The sequence below is a fragment of the Oncorhynchus gorbuscha genome, unplaced genomic scaffold, assembly GCF_021184085.1.
Source record: "Oncorhynchus gorbuscha isolate QuinsamMale2020 ecotype Even-year unplaced genomic scaffold, OgorEven_v1.0 Un_scaffold_346, whole genome shotgun sequence".
In the NCBI taxonomy this organism is placed as follows: Eukaryota; Metazoa; Chordata; class Actinopteri; order Salmoniformes; family Salmonidae; genus Oncorhynchus; species Oncorhynchus gorbuscha.
The window spans coordinates 968,094-994,574 of NW_025745205.1; the positions used below are offsets into that span (position 1 = coordinate 968,094).

The 26,481-nt window shown below is 48.8% G+C and overlaps 1 protein-coding gene across 3 annotated transcripts in view; it reads right to left on the reverse strand.

Moving 5' to 3' along the window:
* The window catches only part of LOC124017880 (microtubule-associated tumor suppressor 1 homolog A-like), a 55,165-nt gene extending 30,472 nt beyond the window's left edge, over nt 1-24,693 (reverse strand). For 2 of the 3 annotated variants that reach the window (XM_046333135.1, XM_046333132.1), the window contains exon 1: nt 24,541-24,693. In XM_046333135.1, the coding sequence (XP_046189091.1) occupies nt 24,541-24,676 (136 nt within the window). In that variant the 5' untranslated portion in view covers nt 24,677-24,693. Of the gene's footprint in view, nt 1-10,040; nt 10,209-24,540 lie in introns of those variants that run through there. The other variant, XM_046333134.1, reaches the window with a different exon arrangement.
* Between the last annotated feature and the right edge of the window lie 1,788 nt (nt 24,694-26,481).

Sequence of the window (26,481 nt, forward strand, 5' to 3'; positions counted from 1 at the left end):
TCCCCCTCCCTTTCTCCGTCCATCTCTCTCCCCCTCCCTTTCTCCGTCCATCTCTCTCCCCCCTCCCTTTCTCCGTCCATCTCTCTCCCCCTCCTTTCTCCGTCCATTCTCCGTCCATCTCTCTCCCCCTCCCTTTCTCCGTCCATCTCTCTCCCCCCCCTTTCTCCGTCCATCTCTCTCCCCCTCCCTTTCTCCGTCCATCTCTCTCCCCCTCCCTTTCTCCGTCCATCTCTCTCCCCCTCCCTTTCTCCGTCCATCTCTCTCCCCCTCCCTTTCTCCCCCCCTTTCTCTCCCCCCTCCCTTTCTCCGTCCATCTCTCCCCCTCCATCTCTCTCCCCCTCCCTTTCTCCGTCCATCTCTCCCCCTCCCTTTCTCCCCCCTCCCTTTCTCCGTCCCTCTCTCCCCCTCCCTTTCTCCGTCCATCTCTCCCCCCTCCCTTTCTCCGTCCCTCTCTCCCCCTCCTTTCTCCGTCCATCTCTCCCCTCCCTTTCTCCGTCCCTTCTCCCCCTCCCTTTCTCCGTCCCTCTCTCTCCCCCTCCCTTTCTCCGTCCATCTCTCTCCCCCTCCATCTTTCTCCGTCCATCTCTCTCCCCCTCCCTTTCTCCGTCCATCTCTCTCCCCCTCCCTTTCTCCGTCCATCTCTCTCCCCCTCCCTTTCTCCGTCCATCTCTCTCCCCCTCCCTTTCTCCGTCCATCTCTCTCCCCTCCCTTTCTCCGTCCATCTCTCTCCCCTCCTTTCTCCGTCCATCTCTCTCCCCTCCCTTTCTCCGTCCATCTCTCTCCCCTCCCTTTCTCCGTCCATCTCTCTCCCCCCTTTCTCCGTCCATCTCTCTCCCCCTTTCTCCGTCCATCTCTCTCCCCTCCCTTTCTCCGTCCATCTCTCCCCCTCCCTTTCTCCGTCCATCTCTCCATCTCTCTCCCCTCCCTTTCTCCGTCCATCTCTCTCCCCCTCCCTTTCTCCGTCCATCTCTCTCCCCCTCCTTTCTCCGTCCATCTCTCTCCCCCTCCCTTTCTCCGTCCATCTCTCCCCCTCCCTTTCTCCGTCCCTCTCTCCCCCCTCCCTTTCTCCGTCCATCTCTCCCCCTCCATCTCTCTCCCCCCTCCCTTTCTCCGTCCATCTCTCCCCTCCCTTTCTCCCCCTCCCTTTCTCCGTCCCTCTCTCTCCCCCTCCTTTCTCCGTCCCTCTCTCTCCCCCTCCCTTTCTCCGTCCCTCTCTCTCCCCCCCTTTCTCCGTCCCTCTCTCCCCCTCCCTTTCTCCGTCCCTCTCTCTCCCCCTCCCTTTCTCCGTCCCTCTCTCTCCCCCTCCCTTTCTCCGTCCCTCTCTCTCCCCCTCCCTTTCTCCGTCCCTCTCTCTCCCCCTCCCTTTCTCCGTCCATCTCTCCCCCTCCATCTCTCTCCCCCTCCCTTTCTCCGTCCATCTCTCTCCCCTCCCTTTCTCCGTCCATCTCTCTCCCCCTCCCTTTCTCCGTCCATCTCTCCCCCTCCCTTTCTCCGTCCATCTCTCTCCCCCTCCCTTTCTCCGTCCATCTCTCTCCCCCTCCCTTTCTCCGTCCATCTCTCTCCCCCTCCCTTTCTCCGTCCATCTCTCTCCCCCCCTTTCTCCGTCCATCTCTCTCCCCCTCCTTTCTCCGTCCATCTCTCCCCCTCCCTTTCTCCGTCCATCTCTCCCCCCTCCCTTTCTCCGTCCATCTCTCTCCCCTCCCTTTCTCCGTCCATCTCTCTCCCCCTCCCTTTCTCCGTCCATCTCTCTCCCCCTCCCTTTCTCCGTCCATTTCTCTCCCCCTCCCTTTCTCCGTCCATCTCTCTCCCCTCCCTTTCTCCGTCCATCTCTCTCCCCCTCCCTTTCTCCGTCCATCTCTCCCCCTCCATCTCTCTCCCCCTCCCTTTCATCCCTCTCTCCCCCTCCCTTTCTCCGTCCATCTCTCTCCCCTCCCTTTCTCCCCCTCCCTTTCTCCGTCCATCTCTCCCCCCTCCCTTTCTCCGTCCATCTCTCTCCCCCTCCCTTTCTCCGTCCATCTCTCTCCCCCTCCCTTTCTCCCCCTCTCCCTTTCTCCGGCCATCTCTCTCCCCCACCCTTTCTCCGTCCATCTCTCTCCCCCACCCTTTCTCCGTCCATCTCTCTCCCTCTCTCCCCCTCCCTTTCTCCGTCCATCTCTCTCCCCCTCCCTTTCTCCGTCCATCTCTCCCCCTCCCTTTCTCCGTCCATCTCTCCCCCTCCCTTTCTCCGTCCATCTCTCCCCCTCCCTTTCTCCGTCCATCTCTCTCCCCCTCCCTTTCTCCGTCCATCTCTCCCCCTCCATCTCTCTCCCCCTCCCTTTCATCCCTCTCTCCCCCTCCCTTTCTCCGTCCATCTCTCTCCCCTCCCTTTCTCCCCCCTCCCTTTCTCCGTCCATCTCTCTCCCCCTCCCTTTCTCCGTCCATCTCTCTCCCCCTCCCTTTCTCCGTCCATCTCTCTCCCCCTCCCTTTCTCCCCCTCTCCCTTTCTCCGGCCATCTCTCTCCCCCACCCTTTCTCCGTCCATCTCTCTCCCCTCTCTCCCCCACCCTTTCTCCGTCCATCTCTCTCCCCTCTCTCCCCCTCCCTTTCTCCGTCCATCTCTCTCCCCTCCCTTTCTCCGTCCATCTCTCCCCCTCCCTTTCTCCGTCCATCTCTCCCCCTCCCTTTCTCCGTCCATCTCTCCCCCTCCCTTTCTCCGTCCATCTCTCCCCCTCCCTTTCTCCGTCCATCTCTCCCCCTCCCTTTCTCCGTCCATCTCTCCCCCTCCCTTTCTCCGTCCATCTCTCCCCCCTCCCTTTCTCCGTCCATCTCTCCCCCTCCCTTTCTCCGTCCATCTCTCCCCCCTCCCTTTCTCCGTCCATCTCTCCCCCTCCCTTTCTCCGTCCATCTCTCCCCCTCCCTTTCTCCGTCCATCTCTCCCCCTCCCTTTCTCCGTCCATCTCTCCCCCCCTTCCCTTTCTCCGTCCATCTCTCCCCCTCCCTTTCTCCTATGTCCATCTCTCCCCCTCCCTTTCTCCGTCCATCTCTCCCTCCCTTTCTCCGTCCATCTCTCCCTCCCTTTCTCTCGTCCATCTCTCCCCCTCCCTTTCTCCGTCCATCTCTCCCCCTCCCTTTCTCCGTCCATCTCTCCCCCTCCCTTTCTCCGTCCATCTCTCCCCTCCCTTCCTCATTTTGCCATCTCTTCTCCTCTCCCTCCATCCCTCTCCTATGTATTTTGCCATCTCTTCTCCTCTCCCTCTCCTATGTATTTTGCTATCTCTTCTCTTCTCCTCTCCCTCTCCTATGTATTTTGCCATCTCTTCTATTCTCCTCTCCTATGTATTTTGCCATCTCTTCTCTTCTCTTCTCCTCTCCCTCTCCTATGTATTTTGCCATCTCTTCTCTTCTCTTCTCCTCTCCCTCTCCTATGTATTTTGCCATCTCTTCTCTTCTCCTCTCCCTCCATCCCTCTCCTATGTATTTTGCCATCTCTTCTCCTCTCCCTCTCCTATGTATTTTGCCATCTCTTCTCCTCTCCCTCTCCTATGCATTTTGCCATCTCTTCTCCCCCTCCATCCCTCTCCTATGCATTTTGCCATCTCTTCTCCCCCTCCATCCCTCTCCTATGCATTTTGCCATCTCTTCTCCTCCCCCTCCATCCCTCTCCTATGTATTTTGCCGTCTTATAAAGTGGACCATGGAGATTTCATGCCTGACTGAAGCTGCATGCCGTGTTTTATTAGGAGGGAAAACTGGCCACAGCTCGTGACCCGACAGCAGACGGTCAATAGAGTTCTCCCTGATACTTCATGTTGATCATCATCATATCTATAATGCCAGATCAACCATCTCTATCTTTCCCTAAAGCTATCACATATAAATGGTGTTAGTAAAGATCTCTTTAATAGTGTTTGCATATAAAGATGTCCACCTGACACAGTCAACTCAATGAGAGGCAGAGTGCTATAACACTATGGGAGTCCCATCACCCCACCAGCTGAGCTGTGACCTTCTCCCTAAGAGGGTTAAACACTGTGATACTGCCCCCTTATGGCCACCACACTGTCAATAACCCCACAGTCATAGAAACAGGCTTCATGTGTCAACTTGATGGGCAGTCCTGGTGCTAGAGGGATACAGTGTCAGCAGGTTTTTCAGCCCCCCACTAACACATCTGAGTCTAATAATCAACTAATCATGGTCTTCAATCTTAGACCTCAGTTTAGACAGGGCTGGAACAAAAACATGCACACACACTGTACTGTATGAGGTTTTGATCTACTGTATCAATCTACGCCTACACCATCACTCTAGCTCTACAATAACCAGCAGAGAGCTCAAACACCATCTGTCTCTACAATAACCACCATCTGTCTAGTTCTACAATAACCAGCATGGAGCTCAAACACCATCTGTCTCTACAATAACCACCATCTGTCTAGTTCTACAATAACCACCATCTGTCTAGTTCTACAATAACCACCATCTGTCTAGTTCTACAATAACCAGCATGGAGCTCAAACACCATCTGTCTCTACAATAACCACCATCTGTCTAGTTCTACAATAATCAGAATGGAGCTCAAACACCATCTGTCTAGTTCTAGAATAACCACCATCTGTCTAGTTCTACAATAACCACCATCTGTCTAGTTCTACAATAACCACCATCTGTCTAGTTCTACAATAACCAGCATGGAGCTCAAACACCATCTGTCTCTACAATAACCACCATCTGTCTAGTTCTACAATAATCAGAATGGAGCTCAAACACCATCTGTCTAGTTCTACAATAACCACCATCTGTCTAGTTCTACAATAACCAGCATGGAGCTCAAACACCATCTGTCTCTACAATAACCACCATCTGTCTAGTTCTACAATAACCACCATCTGTCTAGTTCTACAATAACCAGCATGGAGCTCAAACACCATCTGTCTCTACAATAACCACCATCTGTCTAGTTCTACAATAACCAGCATGGAGCTCAAACACCATCTGTCTCTACAATAACCACCATCTGTCTAGTTCTACAATAATCAGAATGGAGCTCAAACTCAACCCGTCTAGTTCTAGAATAACCAGCATGGAGCTCAAACTCAATCCGTCTAGTTCTAGAATAACCAGCATGGAGCTCAAACTCAATCCGTCTAGTTCTAGAATAACCAGCATGGAGCTCAAACTCAATCCGTCTAGTTCTAGAATAACCAGCATGGAGCTCAAACTCAATCCGTCTAGTTCTAGAATAACCAGCATGGAGCTCAAACTCAATCCGTCTAGTTCTAGAATAACCAGCATGGAGCTCAAACTCAATCCGTCTAGTTCTAGAATAACCAGCATGGAGCTCAAACTCAATCCGTCTAGTTCTAGAATAACCAGCATGGAGCTCAAACTCAATCCGTCTAGTTCTAGAATAACCAGCATGGAGCTCAAACTCAATCCGTCTAGTTCTAGAATAACCAGCATGGAGCTCAAACTCAATCTGTCTAGTTCTAGAATAACCAGCATGGAGCTCAAACTCAATCCGTCTAGTTCTAGAATAACCAGCATGGAGCTCAAACTCAATCCGTCTAGTTCTAGAATAACCAGCATGGGCTCAGACACACTCATATCAAACAATTGACTAATCCAATCTCCAATTACATTGCATTATCCTATTAGTCAACAGCCATTTATTAACAGTTTGACACTAATCTGCCATTTGGGTTATAAATATTTTATTGTCATGCATTTTCTGTTTCTAAATGCAATGCATCAGTGTGTGTGTGTATAGGGACACCTGGACAGAGTGGTGGAACATGCTGGAGTATGAAACGTGTGTGTGTGTGTGTGTGTCTGCCTCTCTTCTAATGGCATTGTGGTCGACAACCCCACACCCTGGGACACACACGAATAGAGACTATCCGTAACACACACAGAGTTTCAACGCTTCCTCGAGCATGTCGCCCCACCGCCAGTCTGGATGTCCCCATGCATGGCTTCAGCTAACAGGGGGAGCGGTGCCTACTTTCATCCTGTGTTTTCACAGCCTACCACAGCACCCAAAAGGCAACACCACACCCACACACACAGGGGCATCCTGTGGGTGACTGCTAATCGCTAAATCCCTTTTAACACACCAGGGAGGGGAAACCAAAACATCCTCCCAGTAGGCACGCACACACACACACCACACACACACACACACACACACACAACCCACATGAATAGCCTTCATTCAGAAGCATAAACAACTGTAATTTATGACAATCATCTCGGTTTACTTCAATGAGGGCGGAAACTCCTAAAGAGAACCAAAACAAAGGCCATGGAGGTTTCTCTGATCTGCCTAAGAGGCGGATGTCACTGGACCAATATATAGACCACTATTATATGACATGTTTTCCAGTAGTATTTCTGTTTACTGGGAGGAGCTTCAGATATGACTATTTCCATCATATTCAGCAACATATCGTCACCTTTTACAAAATGTCTCGTGCTTGTTTTTTCTCCGTTCTCCTTTCTGGAGGGAAAAAGAGTCAAGCAGACATTTTGCAGAGTGTGTACCTGGGATCTGCCATGCAGGCTGATAGAGGTTCAGGGCCCAGTCTGTGAGAGAGATGTCAGTCAGTTAGCCACTTAGCATGCAGTGGGATATTATGTGCATCCCAAATGGCACCCTACTCCCTATTTAGTGCACTACTTTTAACCAGTGTGCGATATATATAGGGAAGGTGGTGCCATTTGGAACGTATTTTACAAGTTAGGAATAAAAGTCTCTGGATGGAAGTTGGGCACAGATCTAGGATCAGCTTTTCCTCCACAAGTCATGACTATCATGGGGAGAAACACGAAACGGATCTTAGATCAGTGTCTAGAGGAGACGTTAAGAGGTGCTACTGAATGGGCGAGATGAGGGGCTGGATGAGAGGAGGATGAAGACGAGCGGAGAGGGTGTCTTTTAGTTGATGATGGCGTGTGTGGCTGTGTGTGTTAGATCTGTCATCTGAATAAATCAAAGCCTTTTTGAAACGTATTTCCAACCCAACTGAAACCATGTTGGTGTTTGAGGCTACTGTAGTTTGGCAGAATGTAGAGAGAGAGAGTTGGACAGAGAGCCAATCCCTCATCAACTGTACAGTATTAATTACACTCTCCTGGCAACAAATGCAAGGCACTTCTTAGGAGTGATTAAGACTGGATTACTGTGTGTGTGTGTGGGTGTGTTGGGGGGCAGTAGCTTTTCCACCCAGATCAGCCTTTCACAGCATTGAGCAGTGTGCAAAAGCTATAGCCAAAATTATGACCCACTACACACACACACACACACACACACACACACACACACACACACACACACACACACACACACACACACACACACACACACACACACACACACACACACACACACACACACACACACACACACACACACACACACACACACCACCTCAGCGCTGTTAGTCTGATCTGGGTGGAAAAGCTACTGCCCCCAACACACACACACCCACGCACAGTAATCCTGTCTTAATCCTATGAAGTGGGTTGTATTTAATTTGCCAGCCCATTGGAGCAGCAGTCAGGAGTGTAATTAATACTGTACAGTTGATGAGGGATTGGCTCTCTGTCCAACTCTCACTCTCTACATTCTGCCAAACTATTAAACACCAACAAGGTTTCAGTTGGGTTGGGAATACGTTTCAAAAAGGGTTTGATGTGCCAGCCAGAGGCAGCAAACAGTGCCCATCACTTGTGCACACACACACACACACACACACACACACACACACACACACACACACACACACACACACACACACACACACACACACACACACACACACACACACACACACACACACACACACACACACACACGTAGTCTTAATCTGGGTGGGATTAAAGATGCCCCCTGCTGTGCTCAGATGAAACATCAAATCTGGAAAAATGAAAAGTGCGAATCTGACGGCATTAATCCGCAAACTGCATCTGCAGCAGATTTGTCAAATGAGGATTTTGATGTACATTACTGAAAGATGTGGCGTCAGCAGCATTGGATACACCCATGGAAAAGCTTGCTGGGCCACAGGCAGGAGGGAGAGTCTGTGTGCTGCCTGGCCTATAATGGGCTTCACAGAACATCTTTACCGACTGTTATCTCAGTATTAGACGTTATCTCTCTGACAACCTTGAGGTGACTATGGAATAGAAGTATGATTAGAAACTGAAGTGTAAGACACATTGTAAATAAACCAAGCCCCCAATAAGGCCGAGCACTTCTCATATACCACCCTGTACCCCATATAGTGCACTGTTTCTGACCAGGGCCCTATATTGGGAACAGGGTGTCAGTTGAGATGCAGGGGCCAAGTGAACACATCCCCGGTGACACGGCTACAGACTCCTAGAAAATCTAGAAGGACCCCTGGCCCACCGGCAGTCCAGTCAAAGTTCATTAACTGCAATGACTGGGGCCTCGTAGACCGCGTCGCTCGCCTAACGAGGCGACTGCACTCCCAACCCGGCTGTATCCATGGCAACACATGGAGAAATATCGACGTCAGCGGAGGCTGCTGAGGGGAGGACGGCTCATAATAATGGCTGGAACGGAGACAATGGAACGGCATCAAACCATGTGTGTTGGATGTATTTGATGACATTCCACCTATTTGGCACCAGCCGTTACCACAAGCCCGTCCTCCCCAATTAAGGCGCCACCAACCTCCTGTGGTTCGGTGTGTGGAGTGCGTGAGAGAACATGGGGTGTCATTAGCACATGTGTGCCTAGCAACACTGAACTGGGGTCCTTATAGTGCTCCACTGATTGGGTCTGCCCAGCAGTATGCCTGTACAGAAATGCTTACTGACCTGTTTTAAATTAGCCTACATCCCTAAAAACAGGTTGCCTGGTATAAAAATAACATAGATTTGATATCTGTTCATCACATAAATATGAGAACCAGAAGGCATGGCTGGCTGAATTCATTAGAGAATATCAACATTCCTTTAGAGAATGTATAATCTTATCGCTCCCAAAAGACCACTACTCTCTCCAGTACACCAGACAGATTTCAGGAAGGGTCTCTCCCTGGTCCCTCCTTTGGAATATTCTGTCCTCATTCCACCAGATAATTCCCTCATCAGGCGAACGCTGAAAAAACATTGAGATTAGCTCTTGCACGAATGGGCAACCTTGCTGCAGAGCAGGCAGTGACTAAAGTCTGCTGTAACCTACATTTCTCTCACAGCAGAGAAGTGGGTCTCTAAACCACTAAGATGGAGGCCGCCCTCAGACAGACACGTGCAGCCTGAGCTTGGATACAAAACAACACGTCATATTACGGTTTTACTATTACACACTATTTCACTGCTTGGCAACTAGTATTATTCTAGCCGGTAGAGATATAACCATTTAATAACAGAAATAGAACGCAGCCAGATATGTAGTCTAGTTTGAATACAAAAACAGCAGGTCAGGCTAAAGTACAGGTTTCAACAGACAAAATGCCAAAGACTAAATAGCAAGAAAAAAATGACTCAGTAAATAGATGTATAACCATTTGAAACAGATAGAGGGAGGAGTCAAGCTTGTGATCGGCACAAAACCAGCATGCCAGCCTATAGTACTGCTTTATAATAGATACAATGACACAGAACACAAAGAAAAGGCCTGTTCCAGACCGTCTTAACATAGTGGTTTAATAACAGAACGATGGTCAGGCTACTAGGAGCCAGATGAGGCTGTGTGTCTGGGTACCATGGGAGTCAAGGTCCTCTGGGCTTCACGGTTTAGAAGAAGCCCTCTGCCTTGTCGGCTATTCACCACCACGCTATGGTGGAGCCACTAGTGTAGAAAACACACACACAAATACACACACAGACACAGACTCATAGAGAGCGGCATCTAATTTGTAGACATGGCGGCTACACGCAACAGTGAGAGAACCCCCTGGTAAAGAAGGACTGCAAGGCAACAATGGCTGCCGCGGCACAGGGGTAGGAATAGGGAACGTGGGAGATAAGACAACGGAGGAGGGGTACGATGGATGCAGTGATGAGGTGTGTGTGTGTGTGTCTCAGACCTGCATGGAACACCACCGTGGTCTTCTTGCATCCTGAGAGGAGTTGGAGATTCCGGAACAATCCTTTGGCTGTCAACTTCACATGGAAGTTAGACAGAGAGAGTCTAGGAGACCATAACATGTCTCTGGTGAGAGATTCCTCTAGTATAGAAGCAAAGAAAAAAGGAGGGAACAATTCACTGTCTCTAGTCTTTGGTTAGATCCTCTTCCAGACTAGGTTGGTCTCTAGGGTAGATCCTCCTCCAGACTAGGTTAGTCTCTGGGTAGATACTCCTCCAGACTAGGTTAGTCTCTAGGGTAGATCCTCTTCCAGACTAGGTTAGTCTCTAGGGTAGATACTCCTCCAGACTAGGTTAGTCTCTAGGGTAGATACTCCTCCAGACTAGGTTAGTCTCTAGGGTAGATACTCCTCCAGACTAGGTTAGTCTCTAGGGTAGATACTCCTCCAGACTAGGTTAGTCTCTAGGGTAGATACTCCTCCAGACTAGGTTAGTCTAGGGTAGATACTCCTCCAGACTAGGTTAGTCTCTGGGTAGATACTCCTCCAGACTAGGTTAGTCTCTAGGGTAGATACTCCTCCAGACTAGGTTAGTCTCTAGGGTAGATACTCCTCCAGACTAGGTTAGTCTCTAGGGTAGATCCTCCTCCAGACTAGGTTAGTCTCTAGGGTAGATACTCCTCCAGACTAGGTTAGTCTCTAGGGTAGATCCTCTTCCAGACTAGGTTAGTCTCTAGGGTAGATACTCCTTCAGACTAGGTTAGTCTCTAGGGTAGATACTCCTCCAGACTAGGTTAGTCTCTAGGGTAGATACTCCTCCAGACTAGGTTAGTCTCTAGGGTAGATACTCCTCCAGACTAGGTTAGTCTCTAGGGTAGATCCTCCTCCAGACTAGGTTAGTCTCTAGGGTAGATCCTCCTCCAGACTAGGTTAGTCTCTAGGGTAGATACTCCTCCAGACTAGGTTAGTCTCTAGGGTAGATACTCCTCCAGACTAGGTTAGTCTCTAGGGTAGATACTCCTCCAGACTAGGTTAGTCTCTAGGGTAGATACTCCTCCAGACTAGGTTGGTCTCTAGGGTAGATACTCCTCCAGACTAGGTTGGTCTCTAGGGTAGATACTCCTCCAGACTAGGTTGGTCTCTGGGTAGATCCTCCTCCAGACTAGGTTAGTCTCTGGGTAGATCCTCCTCCAGACTAGGTTAGTCTCTGGGTAGATACTCCTCCAGACTAGGTTAGTCTCTAGGGTAGATACTCCTCCAGACTAGGTTAGTCTCTAGGGTAGATACTCCTCCAGACTAGGTTAGTCTCTAGGGTAGATACTCCTCCAGACTAGGTTAGTCTCTAGGGTAGATCCTCCTCCAGACTAGGTTAGTCTCTAGGGTAGATCCTCCTCCAGACTAGGTTAGTCTCTGGGTAGATCCTCCTCCAGACTAGGTTAGTCTCTGGGTAGATCCTCCTCCAGACTAGGTTAGTCTCTGGGTAGATCCTCCTCCAGACTAGGTTAGTCTCTAGGGTAGATCCTCCTCCAGACTAGGTTGGTCTCTAGGGTAGATACTCCTCCAGACTAGGTTAGTCTCTGGGTAGATCCTCCTCCAGACTAGGTTAGTCTCTGGGTAGATACTCCTCCAGACTAGGTTGGTCTCTGGGTAGATACTCCTCCAGACTAGGTTAGTCTCTGGGTAGATACTCCTCCAGACTAGGTTAGTCTCTAGGGTAGATACTCCTCCAGACTAGGTTGGTCTCTAGGGTAGATACTCCTCCAGACTAGGTTAGTCTCTGAGAGAGCTACACCACTCCCAGATAGAGGGAGAGAGAGAGCTACACCACTCCCAGATAGAGGGAGAGAGAGCTACAGGAGCTGTGAATGAGTGCGGGAGTGTAGGAAAAAAAAAATTACACTCGAGCTGTACCCCCAGCCAATGGAAAACAAGAGAAAATGGCGCCAAAAATAGCATTGTTTTTCTGCCACCTGCAGTAGAGGCAGTAACAGTATGGAGAGATAGTCCAGGTCTAGTCTGTAGTAGAATCCTCAGAGAGAAAGGAACAAATGTAGGCAGAAACACGAACGATGAAGATAATCTCTTCTTCAGAGGATCAGCTTTAGTATGCAATGTCCCCTAGTGTGCCTCACACACACACAGCCGCGGACACAGACACACACACAGACTGCAGCATTTGGGACCAATAGGCGTTAGAGGTTCTCTTTCACACAAACACACGGTTAGACAAAGCTCAGCCTCGGCATCTCTGTGTATCTCACATTGGTTCTTTCGATAGTACTGTGAAGAAAACACACAGAGAGATGCTGCTAGGGGAGGAGGGAGGAGGGAGGGATGGAGGGAGGGAGGGATGGAGGGATGGAGGGAGGAGGGAGGAGAGGAGGGAGGGAGGGAGGAGTGTGCGCAGAGCGGCAAGTGGGAGGGACATGAGAATAACATCTCGCTCTCCTTCACTCCCAGGGTGAACATGTGAGGGGGAGGATGGATGGATGGATGGAGAGAAGAAAAGGAGAAGAGAAGGTGGGAGGATGCAGATGGTTCATACAGAGGTTCTAACTGATGGGAGAGCAGAGATAAAGGAGAGAAGAAAAATGTGGATCCTTGAAAGCAGGAGGCCCCACCCCTCTCCCATCACTCCCCTCTCTCCACCCCTCACCCATCACTCCCCTCTCTCCACCCCTCACCCATCACTCCACCCCTCACCCATCACTCCCCTCTCTCCACCCCTCACCCATCACTCCCCTCTCTCCACCCCTCACCCATCACTCCCCTCTCTCCACCCCTCACCCATCACTCCCCTCTCTCCACCCCTCTCCCATCACTCCCCTCTCTCCACCCCTCACCCATCACTCCCCTCTCCCATCACTCCCCTCTCTCCACCCCTCACCCATCACTCCACCCCTCACCCATCACTCCCCTCTCTCCACCCCTCACCCATCACTCCCCTCTCTCCACCCCTCACCCATCACTCCCCTCTCTCCACCCCTCTCCCATCACTCCCCTCTCTCCACCCCTCACCCATCACTCCCCTCTCCCATCACTCCCCTCTCTCCACCCCTCACCCATCACTCCCCTCTCCCATCACTCCCCTCTCTCCACCCCTCTCCCATCACTCCCCTCTCTCCACCCCTCTCTCTTTCTATTCCTTCTATCTCCATCTCTCCCTCTGTGGCAGGTGCTGTGTTAAGCCTATTCACTGGGAGGGTGGCGTCTGTGAAAGGGATGCATTTGTCACACATAAAACAAACACACGCGCCTCAGAATACTGATGAGTGACACTGTTCTACAGGGTGACTGTACAGACAGCCTGTGAATGGCTGTCCATTTCCATCCTTCAGCTGCTCTTTTCACCGTCTGGAGAATCAGCGTGGAATACACACCACAGGGGGTATATGGATGTTGGAGGGTGTGGTAGTGAATGGGGCATATGATCAAATGTGAGTCAGGGGGTGTCAGTCACATGATGGCACTTCATACTCTTCCCCCTGTTATGATGTGGAGGGGAAGGTTAGTGTTAGGACAAAGACAAAGACACTCTCCAGGATACACTTCCTCACTCCACCACCAGAGGGCAGCAACCAGGTCTAGGTGCTGAGCCAAGGCTTGATAAGCACATCAGGTACTGACAATTAAGGTGATGTCACAGTGGCAGCTTGGAGAACCAACTCGTTTTGTTTGAGGGCTTTCGTTAGTTTTTTGAGTCTTTAGTTTGGGAAGGCCTTTTCTTTTTTGTACATATTTATGTTTCAGCACCATCTGAAGAAATAATCATTTGCTTGGACTCGAAGACCCAGACGTCAAGAGAGACAGAGCTGGCCCTGGACCAAGGTAAGCTACAGACCATGTAACTATAACTAAGACCCCTAGACATAATGAGTCAGGTTACAGACCATGTAACTATAACTAAGACCCCTAGACATAATGAGACAGTTATAGTTACATGGTCTGTAACCTGTCTCATTATGTCTAGGGGTCTTAGTTATAGTTACATGGTCTGTAACCTGATTCGTTATGTCTAGGGGTCTTAGTTACATAGTTACATGGTCTGTAACCTGACTCGTTTTGTCTAGGGGTCTTAGTTATAGTTACATGGTCTGTAACCTGACTCATTATGTCTAGGGGTCTTAGTTATAGTTACATGGTCTGTAACCTAAGACCCCTAGACATAATGAGACAGGTTACAGACCATGTAACTATAACTAAGACCCCTAGACATAATGAGTCAGGTTACAGACCATGTAACTATAACTAAGACCCCTAGACATAATGAGACAGGTTACAGACCATGTAACTATAACTAAGACCCCTAGACATAATGAGTCAGGTTACAGACCATGTAACTATAACTAAGACCCCTAGACATAATGAGTCTGGTTACAGACCATGTAACTATAACTAAGACCCCTAGACATAACGAGTCAGGTTACAGACCATGTAACGAGGCCAAAGACCCCTAGACTTAACCAATGCAACAATATTAGTAGGCTAGTTAATGGGTTTGTAACAGCCCTCTCTCCTCTGAGGCAGCCGTGGTTTACAGGGACAAGGTCACTTCAGGGGGAAATCACAGAGAGTCAGAGAGACAGACAGACAGACAGAGAGACAGAGAGACAGACAGACAGAGAGACAGAGAGAGAGAGAGACAGAGAGAGACACAGAGAGAGAGAGACAGAGAGAGAGAGAGACAGAGAGACAGAGAGAGAGAGACAGAGAGAGAGAGACAGAGAGAGAGAGACAGAGAGAGAGAGACAGAGAGAGAGAGACAGAGAGAGAGACAGAGAGAGAGACAGAGAGACAGAGAGAGAGAGAGACAGAGAGAGACAGAGAGAGAGAGAGACAGAGAGAGACAGAGAGAGAGAGACAGAGAGAGACAGAGAGAGACAGAGAGAGACAGAGAGAGAGAGAGGTGCGAGATAGACGGCAGTTGGGTATGGCCATTTCCGAGCTCAACACCAACAATTTAAAATGGGTACTAATATCCTTCCAATTCCTTTTAAAAGGCTAATTCAGTTTAGCGGTATTAGTGGTCTCAGGGCCACCGGAACATCTGTTGCAAGTCGGCATTTCGTTTCCAAATCAGGTGTGGCAGCGCCACTTTTAATTTATAGAGAACAAAAATATAAACGCAACACGCGTGGACAAAAATCCGTTAACCACCTAACTGAGGATCTCAATTTAACCTTGCGCAATACCCTAGATGCAGTTGCACCCCTAAAAACTAAAAAAATGTCTCATAAGAAACTAGCTCCATGGTACACAGAAAATACCCGAGCTCTGAAGCAAGCTTCCAGAAAATTGGAACGGAAATGGCGCCACACCAAACTGGAAGTCTTCCGACTAGCTTGGAAGGATGGTACCGTGCAGTACCGAAGAGCCCTTACTGCTGCTCGATCGTCCTATTTTTCTAACTTAATTGAGGAAAATAAGAACAATCCGAAATTCCTTTTTGATACTGTGGCAAAGCTAACTAAAAAGCAGCATTCCCCAAGAGAGGATGACTTGCACTTTAGCAGTGATAAATTCATGAACTTCTTTGAGGAAAAGATTATGATTATTAGAAAGCAAATTACGGACTCCTCTTTAAACCTGCGTATTCCTCCAAACCTCAGTTGTCCTGAGTCTGCACAACTCTGCCAGGACCTAGGATCAAGAGAGACGCTCAAGTGTTTTAGTACTATATCTCTTGACACAATGATGAAAATAATCATGGCCTCTAAACCTTCAAGCTGTATACTGGACCCTATTCCAACTAAACTACTGAAAGAGCTGCTTCCTGTGCTTGGCCCTCCTATGTTGAACATAATAAACGGCTCTCTATCCACTGGATGTGTACCAAACTCACTAAAAGTGGCAGTAATAAAGCCTCTCTTGAAAAAGCCAAACCTTGACCCAGAAAATATAAAAAACTATCGGCCTATATCGAATCTTCCATTCCTCTCAAAGATTTTAGAGAAGGCTGTTGCGCAGCAACTCACTGCCTTCCTGAAGACAAACAATGTATACGAAATGCTTCAGTCTGGTTTTAGACCCCATCATAGCACTGAGACGGCACTTGTGAAGGTGGTAAATGACATTTTGATGGCATCGGACCGAGGCTCTGCATCTGTCCTCGTGCTCCTAGACCTTAGTGCTGCTTTTGATACCATCGATCACCACATTCTTTTGGAGAGATTGGAAACCCAAATTGGTCTACACGGACATGTTCTGGCCTGGTTTAGGTCTTATCTGTCGGAAAGATATCAGTTTGTCTCTGTGAATGGTTTGTCCTCTGACAAATCAACTGTACATTTCGGTGTTCCTCAAGGTTCTGTTTTAGGACCACTATTGTTTTCACTATATATTTTACCTCTTGGGGATGTTATTCGAAAACATAATGTAAACTTTCACTGCTATGCGGATGACACACAGCTGTACATTTCAATGAAACATGGTGAAGCACCAAAATTGCCCTCGCTAGAAGCATGTGTTTCAGACATAAGGAAGTGGATGGCTGTAAACTTTCTACTATTAAACTCGGACAAAACAGAGATGCTTGTTCTAGGTCCCAAGAAACAAAGAGATCTTCTGTTGAATCTGACAATTAATCTTAATGGTTGTACAGTCGTCTCAAATAAAACTGTGAAGGACCTCGGCGTTACTCTGGACCCTGATCTCTCTTTTGAAGAACACATCAAGACCATTTCGAGGACAGCTTTTTTCCATCTACGTAACATTGCAAAAATCAGAAACTTTCTGTCCAAAAATGATGCAGAAAAATTAATCCATGCTTTTGTCACTTCTAGGTTAGACTACTGCAATGCTCTATTTTCCGGCTACCCGGATAAAGCACTAAATAAACTTCAGTTAGTGCTAAATACGGCTGCTAGAATCCTGACTAGAACCAAAAAATTTGATCATATTACTCCAGTGCTAGCCTCTCTACACTGGCTTCCTGTCAAAGCAAGGGCTGATTTCAAGGTTTTACTGCTAACCTACAAAGCATTACATGGGCTTGCTCCTACCTACCTCTCTGATTTGGTCCTGCCGTACATACCTATACGTACGCTACGGTCACAAGACGCAGGCCTCCTAATTGTCCCTAGAATTTCTAAGCAAACAGCTGGAGGCAGGGCTTTCTCCTATAGAGCTCCATTTTTATGGAACGGTCTGCCTACCCATGTCAGAGACGCAAACTCGGTCTCAACCTTTAAGTCTTTACTGAAGACTCATCTCTTCAGTGGGTCATATGATTGAGTGTAGTCTGGCCCAGGAGTGGGAAGGTGAACGGAAAGGCTCTGGAGCAACGAACCGCCCTTGCTGTCTCTGCCTGGCCGGTTCCCCTTTTTCCACTGGGATTCTCTGCCTCTAACCCTGTTACGGGGGCTGAGTCACTGGCTTGCTGGGGCTCTCTCGTGCCGTCCCTGGGGGGGTGCGTCACCTGGGTGGGTTGATTCACTGTTGTGGTCGGCCTGTCTGGGTTTCCCCCCCCTTGGGTTGTACCGTGTCGGAGATCTTTGTGGGCTATACTCGGCCTTGTCTCAGGATGGTAAGTTGGTGGTTGAAGATTTCCCTCTAGTGGTGTGGGGGCTGTGCTTTGGCAGAGTGGGTGGGGTTATATCCTTCCTGTTTGGCCCTGTCCGGGGTGTCCTCGGATGGGGCCACAGTGTCTCCTGACCCCTCCTGTCTCAGCCTCCAGTATTTATGCTGCAGTAGTTTATGTGTCGGGGGCTAGGGTCAGTTTGTTTATCTGGAGTACTTCTCCTGTCCTATTCGGTGTCCTGTGTAAATCTAAGTGTGCGTTCTCTAATTCTCTCCTTCTCTCTTTCTTTCTCTCTCTCGGAGGACCTGAGCCCTAGAACCATGCCCCAGGACTACCTGACATGATGACTCCTTGCTGTCCCCAGTCCACCTGGCCATGCTGCTGCTCCAGTTTCAACTGGCCTGGGCCCTAGGACCATGTCCCAGGACTACCTGACATGAGGACTCCTTGCTGTCCCCAGTCCACCTGGCCATGCTCCTGCTCCAGTTTCAACTGTTCTGCCTTACTATTATTCAACCATGCTGGTCATTTATGAACATTTGAACATCTTGGCCACGTTCTGTTATAATCTCCACCCGGCACAGCCGGAAGAGGACTGGCCACCCCACATATGCTCTCTCTAATTCTCTCTTTCTTTCTCTCTCTCGGAGGACCTGAGCCCTAGGACCGTGCCCCAGGACTACCTGACATGATGGCTCCTTGCTGTCCCCAGTCCACCTGACTGTGCTGCTGCTCCAGTTTCAACTGTTCTGCCTTATTATTATTTGACCATGCTGGTCATTTATGAACATTTGAACATCTTGGTCATGTTCTGTTATAATCTCTACCCGGCACAGCCAGAAGAGGACTGGCCACCCCACATAGCCCGGTTCCTCTCTAGGTTTCTTCCTAGGTTTTGGCCTTTCTAGGGAGTTTTTCCTAGCCACCGTGCTTTTACACCTGCATTGTTTGCTGTTTGGGGTTTTAGGCTGGGTTTCTGTACAGCACTTTGAGATATCAGCTGACGTACGAAGGGCTATATAAATAAATTTGATTTGATTTGATTTGGTAACACATGGTCTGCAGTTTTTAGTCCGGTTGGATGTACTGCCATATTCTCTAAAACGACGTTGGAGGAGGCTCATGGTAGAGAAATGAACATTCAATTATCTGCTCTGGTGGACATTCCTGGAGTCAGCATGCCGATTGTATGCTCCCTCAAAACTTGAGACATCTGGGGCATTGGGTTGTGTGACAAAACTGCACATTTTAAAGTGGCCTTTTATTGTCCCCAGCACAAGGTGCACCTGTGTAATGATCATGCTTTTTAAAATAATCTTCTTGATATGCCACAACTGTCAGGTGGATGGATTATCTTGGCAAAGGAGAAATGCTCACAAACAGGGACGTAAAACACATTTGTGCCAAAATATTGGAGAGAAATAAGCTTTTTGTGAATATGGAACATTTCTGGGATCTTTTATTTCAGCTCATGGGACCAAAACAACATGTTGCATTCATATGTTTGTTCGGTAGAGTTTAATAGCAAAGTGCTGTTTTTTAGAACCATTTGCCTCATGATTTGTCGAACTCAAAGCACAGAATGTCTTTGTCCTTCATATGGGAGTTCAGCTACAGCGCTTTGCGTGTCTCAACCAATCAGATTCACAGAAATCGCAGGTCGCACGGGCCGAGCACAGTGAACAAAGCTCAAGGGGCTCTCTCTACTTTCCTCTGGTATTTAGCAAGTGTGATAACCCATCACTTCCCACACAAGCAACAACTCTTACATCAATGTAGCAGCCGAAACACCAGCCATCTGACATGCTGTATTGCATGGAAATGACTCTTTTTCAGTCTGATCAACTGTAGACTAGGCTACTAACAATAACAGCTGCGTCGTGTAGCCTACTATGCACCCTGTTCCTCTGGCCAGGGTAGACAAAGCGGTAACATTGTGTATTTATAGCCCATTTGTTCGTGAGGAAATGTGAATGGGATCAACTTTGGTTTATATTCAAATTTGGTCTGACTAGGCCATCTAGACCTTTTCCAATACAAAATGATTAAGTGGAATGAATCAATAAACACAGTAGTTGACACTCAGACTGGTTTGTAAATTAGGCCTACAGTTGCATAGCGCAGACTATATGCAACCTGCATAAAGCAAGCTCAGCCCTGTGAGTTTTATTGTCCAATCGTGTTGCTTCTCTGTGTCGGTGTATAGGAAACCAACAGTGTTCTGCTTTTACATTTAATTCATAAGTACAAAGTTGTTGAAGTTTGACAGGGTTTATCCTCCTCCTCAAGGCCAGGAGTTTTCCAGGAATGTTTTAAAACCCTGTGACCTGATTAGAAATACTCTGGTTCCATATGAATCCTTTTTTACAACATATTAATAACGTCATACTGTAAAAGGTCCAGAGTTTCACCTGGTGAGGCTACCAGATCAGGAACAACTACGTACCACACCCCTCTGGGACCTGTGGTGCCACCTCTGAGCAGTCTGACTTTAGGACCATGCAGACGCCTCAGAGCGGAAGGAAAGGCAGTAAAATAAGCTCCTTGTCACTTTGCCATACCCTAAGTTTCTCTAAAATGACACCCCTGAAATGCATGGTCCTGTATCCAACAATGTGACAGAACTAACAAAAACAATATTTTAGTTTGACAAATGAGACTCGAAGAATCTCCAAGTGGTCACTTCATGTAAGAGCCCCACTTGGGAAATACGTCCTGAGCTACAAGGCAAGACAACTCAAGTACAACTCAGGCCTGAAGTATAAATAGTCCCATAGCAGCGCTGCACTGATCCAACATCTAAACTTAGGCAGGGGGCAACAAAATGAATAAAGTCTGTCTTATAAAAGAAAACTGAAAACAGGCATCTTGCCAGACAGCTTCAACAGCCATTGTAACCGCTGTCCTGTAAAGCCATTGTTTTGTGTGTGTGTGTGTGTGTATACTGTTTATGTGTGTGTGTGTGTGTATACTGTTTATGTGTGTGTGTGTGTGTGTGTGTGTGTGTGTGTGTGTGTGTGTGTGTGTGTGTGTGTGTGTGTGTGTGTGTGTGTGTGTGTGTGTGTGTGTGTGCGTGTGTGCGTATACTGTTTATGTGTGTGTGTGTGGTGGTGGTATGCCGACGGGGGTGACAGCATGTCTGCAACTGGTGGCTCCCCACAAACCCCCAATGGGAGTTCCTGATTCAACCGCAGCAGAGAGGCAGCCAGGCGCCGAGGCCTAGCCCAATCAAGACCAGCCCAGGCTGGGGGAGGGGACTAACCACAGACCCATGCTTGACCAGGCCTCCAGGAACACATCCATAATTCAAAGCCTCTGTGAGATGGCCTAAAAATGTTAACTAAAAACACTGTACTTTCTGCTTTTTAAAAGACTGTTTTGGGATCAGCAATCGCAAACCCAAATCTAACCTCAACTCTTATGAGCTGAGCAACAAAAACTAATCTGAGACCTGTTGATAGGAGCACGTTCGGACCACATGTCCTTAGTAGTGGCATTATTGCCAACTGCCAACAGTAGAGGTCGCAGGACGAATGGCCCAAGTGTCATCACATTACATTGGACTATTCTCCTCCTGACTCACCACACGGTGCCAACCTGCCCGTTAAAACAGTCAACACATTACATTGGACTATTCTCCTCCTGACTCACCACACGGTGCCAACCTGACCGTTAAAACAGGCAACACATTACATTGGACTATTCTCCTCCTGACTCACCACACGGTGCCAACCTGACCGTTAAAACAGATGGGAATCGCCACATTAGAGCACATGTCCACAACAATGCAGTCAAAGGTAAGAAGTATTTGTAGCGACGACAGGGCACTGTTGACGTGGCCGACGGTCATCTGTGACAAGCCTGGATACAACAGCGCTGTTTAAACATGCGCGCACACAGGGTGTGTGTGTGACAGAGGCAACAGTTTAGCCTAGTTTCACTCCAAGTGATTTCCATCAGTCCCCTGTATCCCTTTAATGACAGGAAGTGTTCGGGACACCATTCTTTGTGTGTTTGTTTACCCTTGTCACGAGCTTGTGAGCTCAGAGCTAGTCAGGCAGAACGCACAACCCAAACGCTCCTAATGACCCACACACACATGGGAATGCTTTCCAAATCGCTAACACGTTTTTACATTCTTCTATTTATAATTTTCTCCCTCTTGTCTCCCCAATTAGGCTACAGAAGTCCATAAATGTGTTTTAAATAGAAAACCTTTGAACTAAACACAGTGACTTAAAACCAGTGGTGGAAAAAGTATCCAATTCAAATCAAATCAAATCAAATTTATTTATATAGCCCTTGGTACATCAGCTGATATCTCAAAGTGCTGTACAATTCTTGAGTAAAAGTAAAGATACCTTAATAGAAAATGCCTCAAGTAAAAGTGAAAGTCACCCAGTAAAATACTGCCCAAATGGTTCATTAATACATTTTCAAGTTCATAATTGTGAACTCTCCTCAAACAATAGCATGGTATTATTTCACTGTAATAGCTACTGTAAATTGGACAGTGCAGTTAGATGAACAAGAATTTAAAGCTTTCTGCCCATATCAGATATGTCTGTCCTGGGAAATGTTCATGTAACTTATAACCTCATGCTAATCACATTAGCCTACGTTAGCTTAACCATCCCGTGGGGGACACACCGGTCATGTAGAGTTTAAACAAATATATATATATATTCTATACTTGAGATTCTTCAAGGTAGCCACCCTTTGCCTTGTTGACAGCTTTGCACACGCTTGGCATTCTCTCAACCAGCTTCATGAGGTAGTCACCTGGAATGCGTTTCAATTAACAGGTGCACCTTGTTAAAAGTTAATTTATAGAATTTATTTCCTTCTTAATCCATTTGAGCCAATCAGCTGTGTGGTGACAAGGTAGGGGTGATATACAGAAGACAGCCCTGTTTGGTAAAAGACCAAGTCCATATTATGGGAAGAACAGCTCAGATAAGCAAAGAGAAACGACAGTCCATCATTACTTTAAGACATGAAGGTCAGTCAATGCGGAAAATGTCAAGAACTGTGACATTTTCTTCAAGTACAGTCGCAAAAACCATCAAGCGCTATGATGAAACTGCCTCTCATGAGGACCACAAGAAAGGAAGACCCAGAGTTACCTGTGCTGCAGAGGATACGTTTATTACAGTTACCAGGCTCTGAAATTGCAGCCCAAATAAATGTTTCACAGAGTTCAAGTAACAGATATCTCAACATCAACTGTTCAGAGGAGACTGTGTGAGTCAGGCCTTCATGATCAAATTGCCAGAAAGAAACCACTACTAAAGGACACCAATAATAAGAAGAGACTTGCTTGGATCGAGAAACATGAGCAATGGCCATTAGACTGGAAGAAATCTGTCCTTTGGTCTGATGAGTCCAAATGGGAGATTTTTGGTTCCAACTGCCATGTCTTTCTGAGATGCAGAGTAGGTGAAACGGATGATCTCTGCACGTGTGGTTCCCACCATGAAGCATGAAGGAGGAGGTGTGATGGTGCTTTGCTGGTGACACAGTCTGTGATTTATTTAGAATTCAAGGCACACAACCAGCGTGGCTACCACAGCATTCTGCAGCGATACGCCATCCCATCTGGTTTGCGCTTAGTGGGACTATCATTTGTTTTTCAACAGGACATTGACCCAACACACCTCCAGGCTGTGTAAGGGCTATTTGACCAAGAAGGAGAGTGATGGAGTGCTGCATCAGATGACCTGGCCTCCATAATCATCCAACCTCAAACTAATTGAGATGGTTAGGGATGAGTTAGACCACAGAGTGAAGGAAAAGCAGCCAACAAGTGCTCAACATGTGGAAACTCCTTCAAAACTATTGCAAAAGCATTCCAGGTGAAGCTGGTTGAGAGAATGCCAAGAGTGTGCAAAGCTGTCATCAAGGCATAGTGAGGCTACTTTGAAGAATCTAAAATACATTTGTTTAAAAAAATGTTGGTTACTACATGATTCCATGTGTAATTTCATCGTTTGGATGTCTTCATTTTTATTCTACAATGTATAAAATAGTACAAATAAAGAAAAACCCTTGAATGAGTAGGTGTGTCCAAACCTTTGACCGTTACTGTATATACACTTAAAGCTGTGTTTGTGGATGAATTTACTTCTGCCAGATGTCTGTAATAAAGTTTTTGCACTGAAGAACATTGCGCTCCATTTTTGCCAATTGAAGACCATTTTAAAAGCTTACAAAACTTCAAAAACGAAAGTAAAAAAACTCTAGTCTACTTCCTGGAAAATGACGCATCACTTTCATACTGTATATTCAGGCCATTCGGACAAACATTCTTCTAAATAAGCTGTCATGGATCCTTCTGACATTTAAGGAAAATGCATGGCTGAAAACCCTAAACGGTTGAGGCCGGGAATGTTCCAAGTCTAGTTTTACACAAATCCAGTGTGTGATGACGCTGGAGCGCTACCATGGTAACTGGGGGCCTACACTCTCCTGTGGTGTGGGTGCTAAAGTATAACTGGTTTGTGGAGGTTTTCTCAAAATTCAACAATAACCATGACACCTTTATGGGTGAGAGTCATATTGCCCTCGAGTCTCTTTTTCAGAGACAGTATAATAAATTATAAACTGGGTGGTTCGAGCCCTGAATGCTGATTGGCTAACAGCCGTTGTATATAAGACCGTATACAACGGATATGATAAAACATTTTTTTTACTGTTCTAATTATGTTGGTAACCAGTTTATAACAGTAATAAGGCACATCAGGGGTTTGTGATATATGGCCAAAATACCATGGCTAAGGGCTGTGTCCAGGCACTCCACCGTGGTATATTGGCCATATACAACACCCCCTCTGGCCTTATTGTTTAAATATACTTCAAGATCCTTGGTTCTAGTGCCTTCTAAGCAACCCTAACCGTTACGTAGAAAAACACTAAACACTAGCAGACGGAACCCAGGCTCAAAACCCAAACCCAACACCAAAACATTCAAACAGAACTCTTACCTGTGGCAGCAGCTGCGGGGCGGTTGAATCTGGCCGAGCCGGCCCTCTGAAGGGGGTTCTGGGCCTGCTTGCCTGCTACCTGGCTGGTCACCGCTGGAGTCTTCAGCCCTATGGTAGAGAAATAGTGAAACACCATGTCAACAGACAGACTAAACCTAACTGCAGCCTTGTAGCAGAGACTACCTGGTTATGGGGCTAGTGTGGTTTTATGAAGTAGTATCTGTGTAGTAGTGGAGCTTGGGTCTTAAAGGAGAGCGCAGAGATTTAGCCCCTGTGTCCACCTCCTACCACAGGTTACAAGCCCCCGTGTCCACCTCCTACCACAGGGCACAAGCCCCCGTGTCCACCTCCTACCACAGGGCACAAGCCCCCGTGTCCACCTCCTACCACAGGGCACAAGCCCCCGTGTCCACCTCCTACCACAGGGCACAAGCCCCCGTGTCCACCTCCTACCACAGGGCACAAGCCCCCGTGTCCACCTCCTACCACAGGGCACAAGCCCCCGTGTCCACCTCCTACCACAGGGCACAAGCCCCCGTGTCCACCTCCTACCACAGGGCACAAGCCCCGTGTCCACCTCCTACCACAGGGCACAAGCCCCCGTGTCCACCTCCTACCACAGGGCACAAGCCCCCGTGTCCACCTCCTACCACAGGGCACAAGCCCCCGTGTCCACCTCCTACCACAGGGCACAAGCCCCCGTGTCCACCTCCTACCACAGGGCACAAGCCCCCGTGTCCACCTCCTACCACAGGGCACAAGCCCCCGTGTCCACCTCCTACCACAGGGCACAAGCCCCGTGTCCACCTCCTACCACAGGGCACAAGCCCCCGTGTCCACCTCCTACCACAGGGCACAAGCCCCCGTGTCCACCTCCTACCACAGGGCACAAGCCCCCGTGTCCACCTCCTACCACAGGGCACAAGCCCCCGTGTCCACCTCCTACCACAGGGCACAAGCCCCCGTGTCCACCTCCTACCACAGGGCACAAGCCCCCGTGTCCACCTCCTACCACAGGGCACAAGCCCCCGTGTCCACCTCCTACCACAGGGCACAAGCCCCCGTGTCCACCTCCTACCACAGGGCACAAGCCCCCGTGTCCACCTCCTACCACAGGGCACAAGCCCCCGTGTCCACCTCCTACCACAGGGCACAAGCCCCCGTGTCCACCTCCTACCACAGGGCACAAGCCCCGTGTCCACCTCCTACCACAGGGCACAAGCCCCCGTGTCCACCTCCTACCACAGGGCACAAGCCCCCGTGTCCACCTCCTACCACAGGGCACAAGCCCCCGTGTCCACCTCCTACCACAGGGCACAAGCCCCCGTGTCCACCTCCTACCACAGGGCACAAGCCCCGTGTCCACCAGGGCACAAGCCTACCACAGGGCACAAGCCCCCGTGTCCACCTCCTACCACAGGGCACAAGCCCCCGTGTCCACCTCCTACCACAGGGCACAAGCCCCCGTGTCCACCTCCTACCACAGGGCACAAGCCCCCGTGTCCACCTCCTACCACAGGGCACAAGCCCCGTGTCCACCTCCTACCACAGGGCACAAGCCCCCGTGTCCACCTCCTACCACAGGGCACAAGCCCCCGTGTCCACCTCCTACCACAGGGCACAAGCCCCCCACAGGTCCACCCCCGTCCTACCACAGGGCACAAGCCCCCGTGTCCACCTCCTACCACAGGGCACAAGCCCCCGTGTCCACCTCCTACCACAGGGCACAAGCCCCGTGTCCACCTCCTACCACAGGGCACAAGCCCCCGTGTCCACCTCCTACCACAGGGCACAAGCCCCCGTGTCCACCTCCTACCACAGGGCACAAGCCCCCGTGTCCACCTCCTACCACAGGGCACAAGCCCCGTGTCCACCTCCTACCACAGGGCACAAGCCCCCGTGTCCACCTCCTACCACAGGGCACAAGCCCCCGTGTCCACC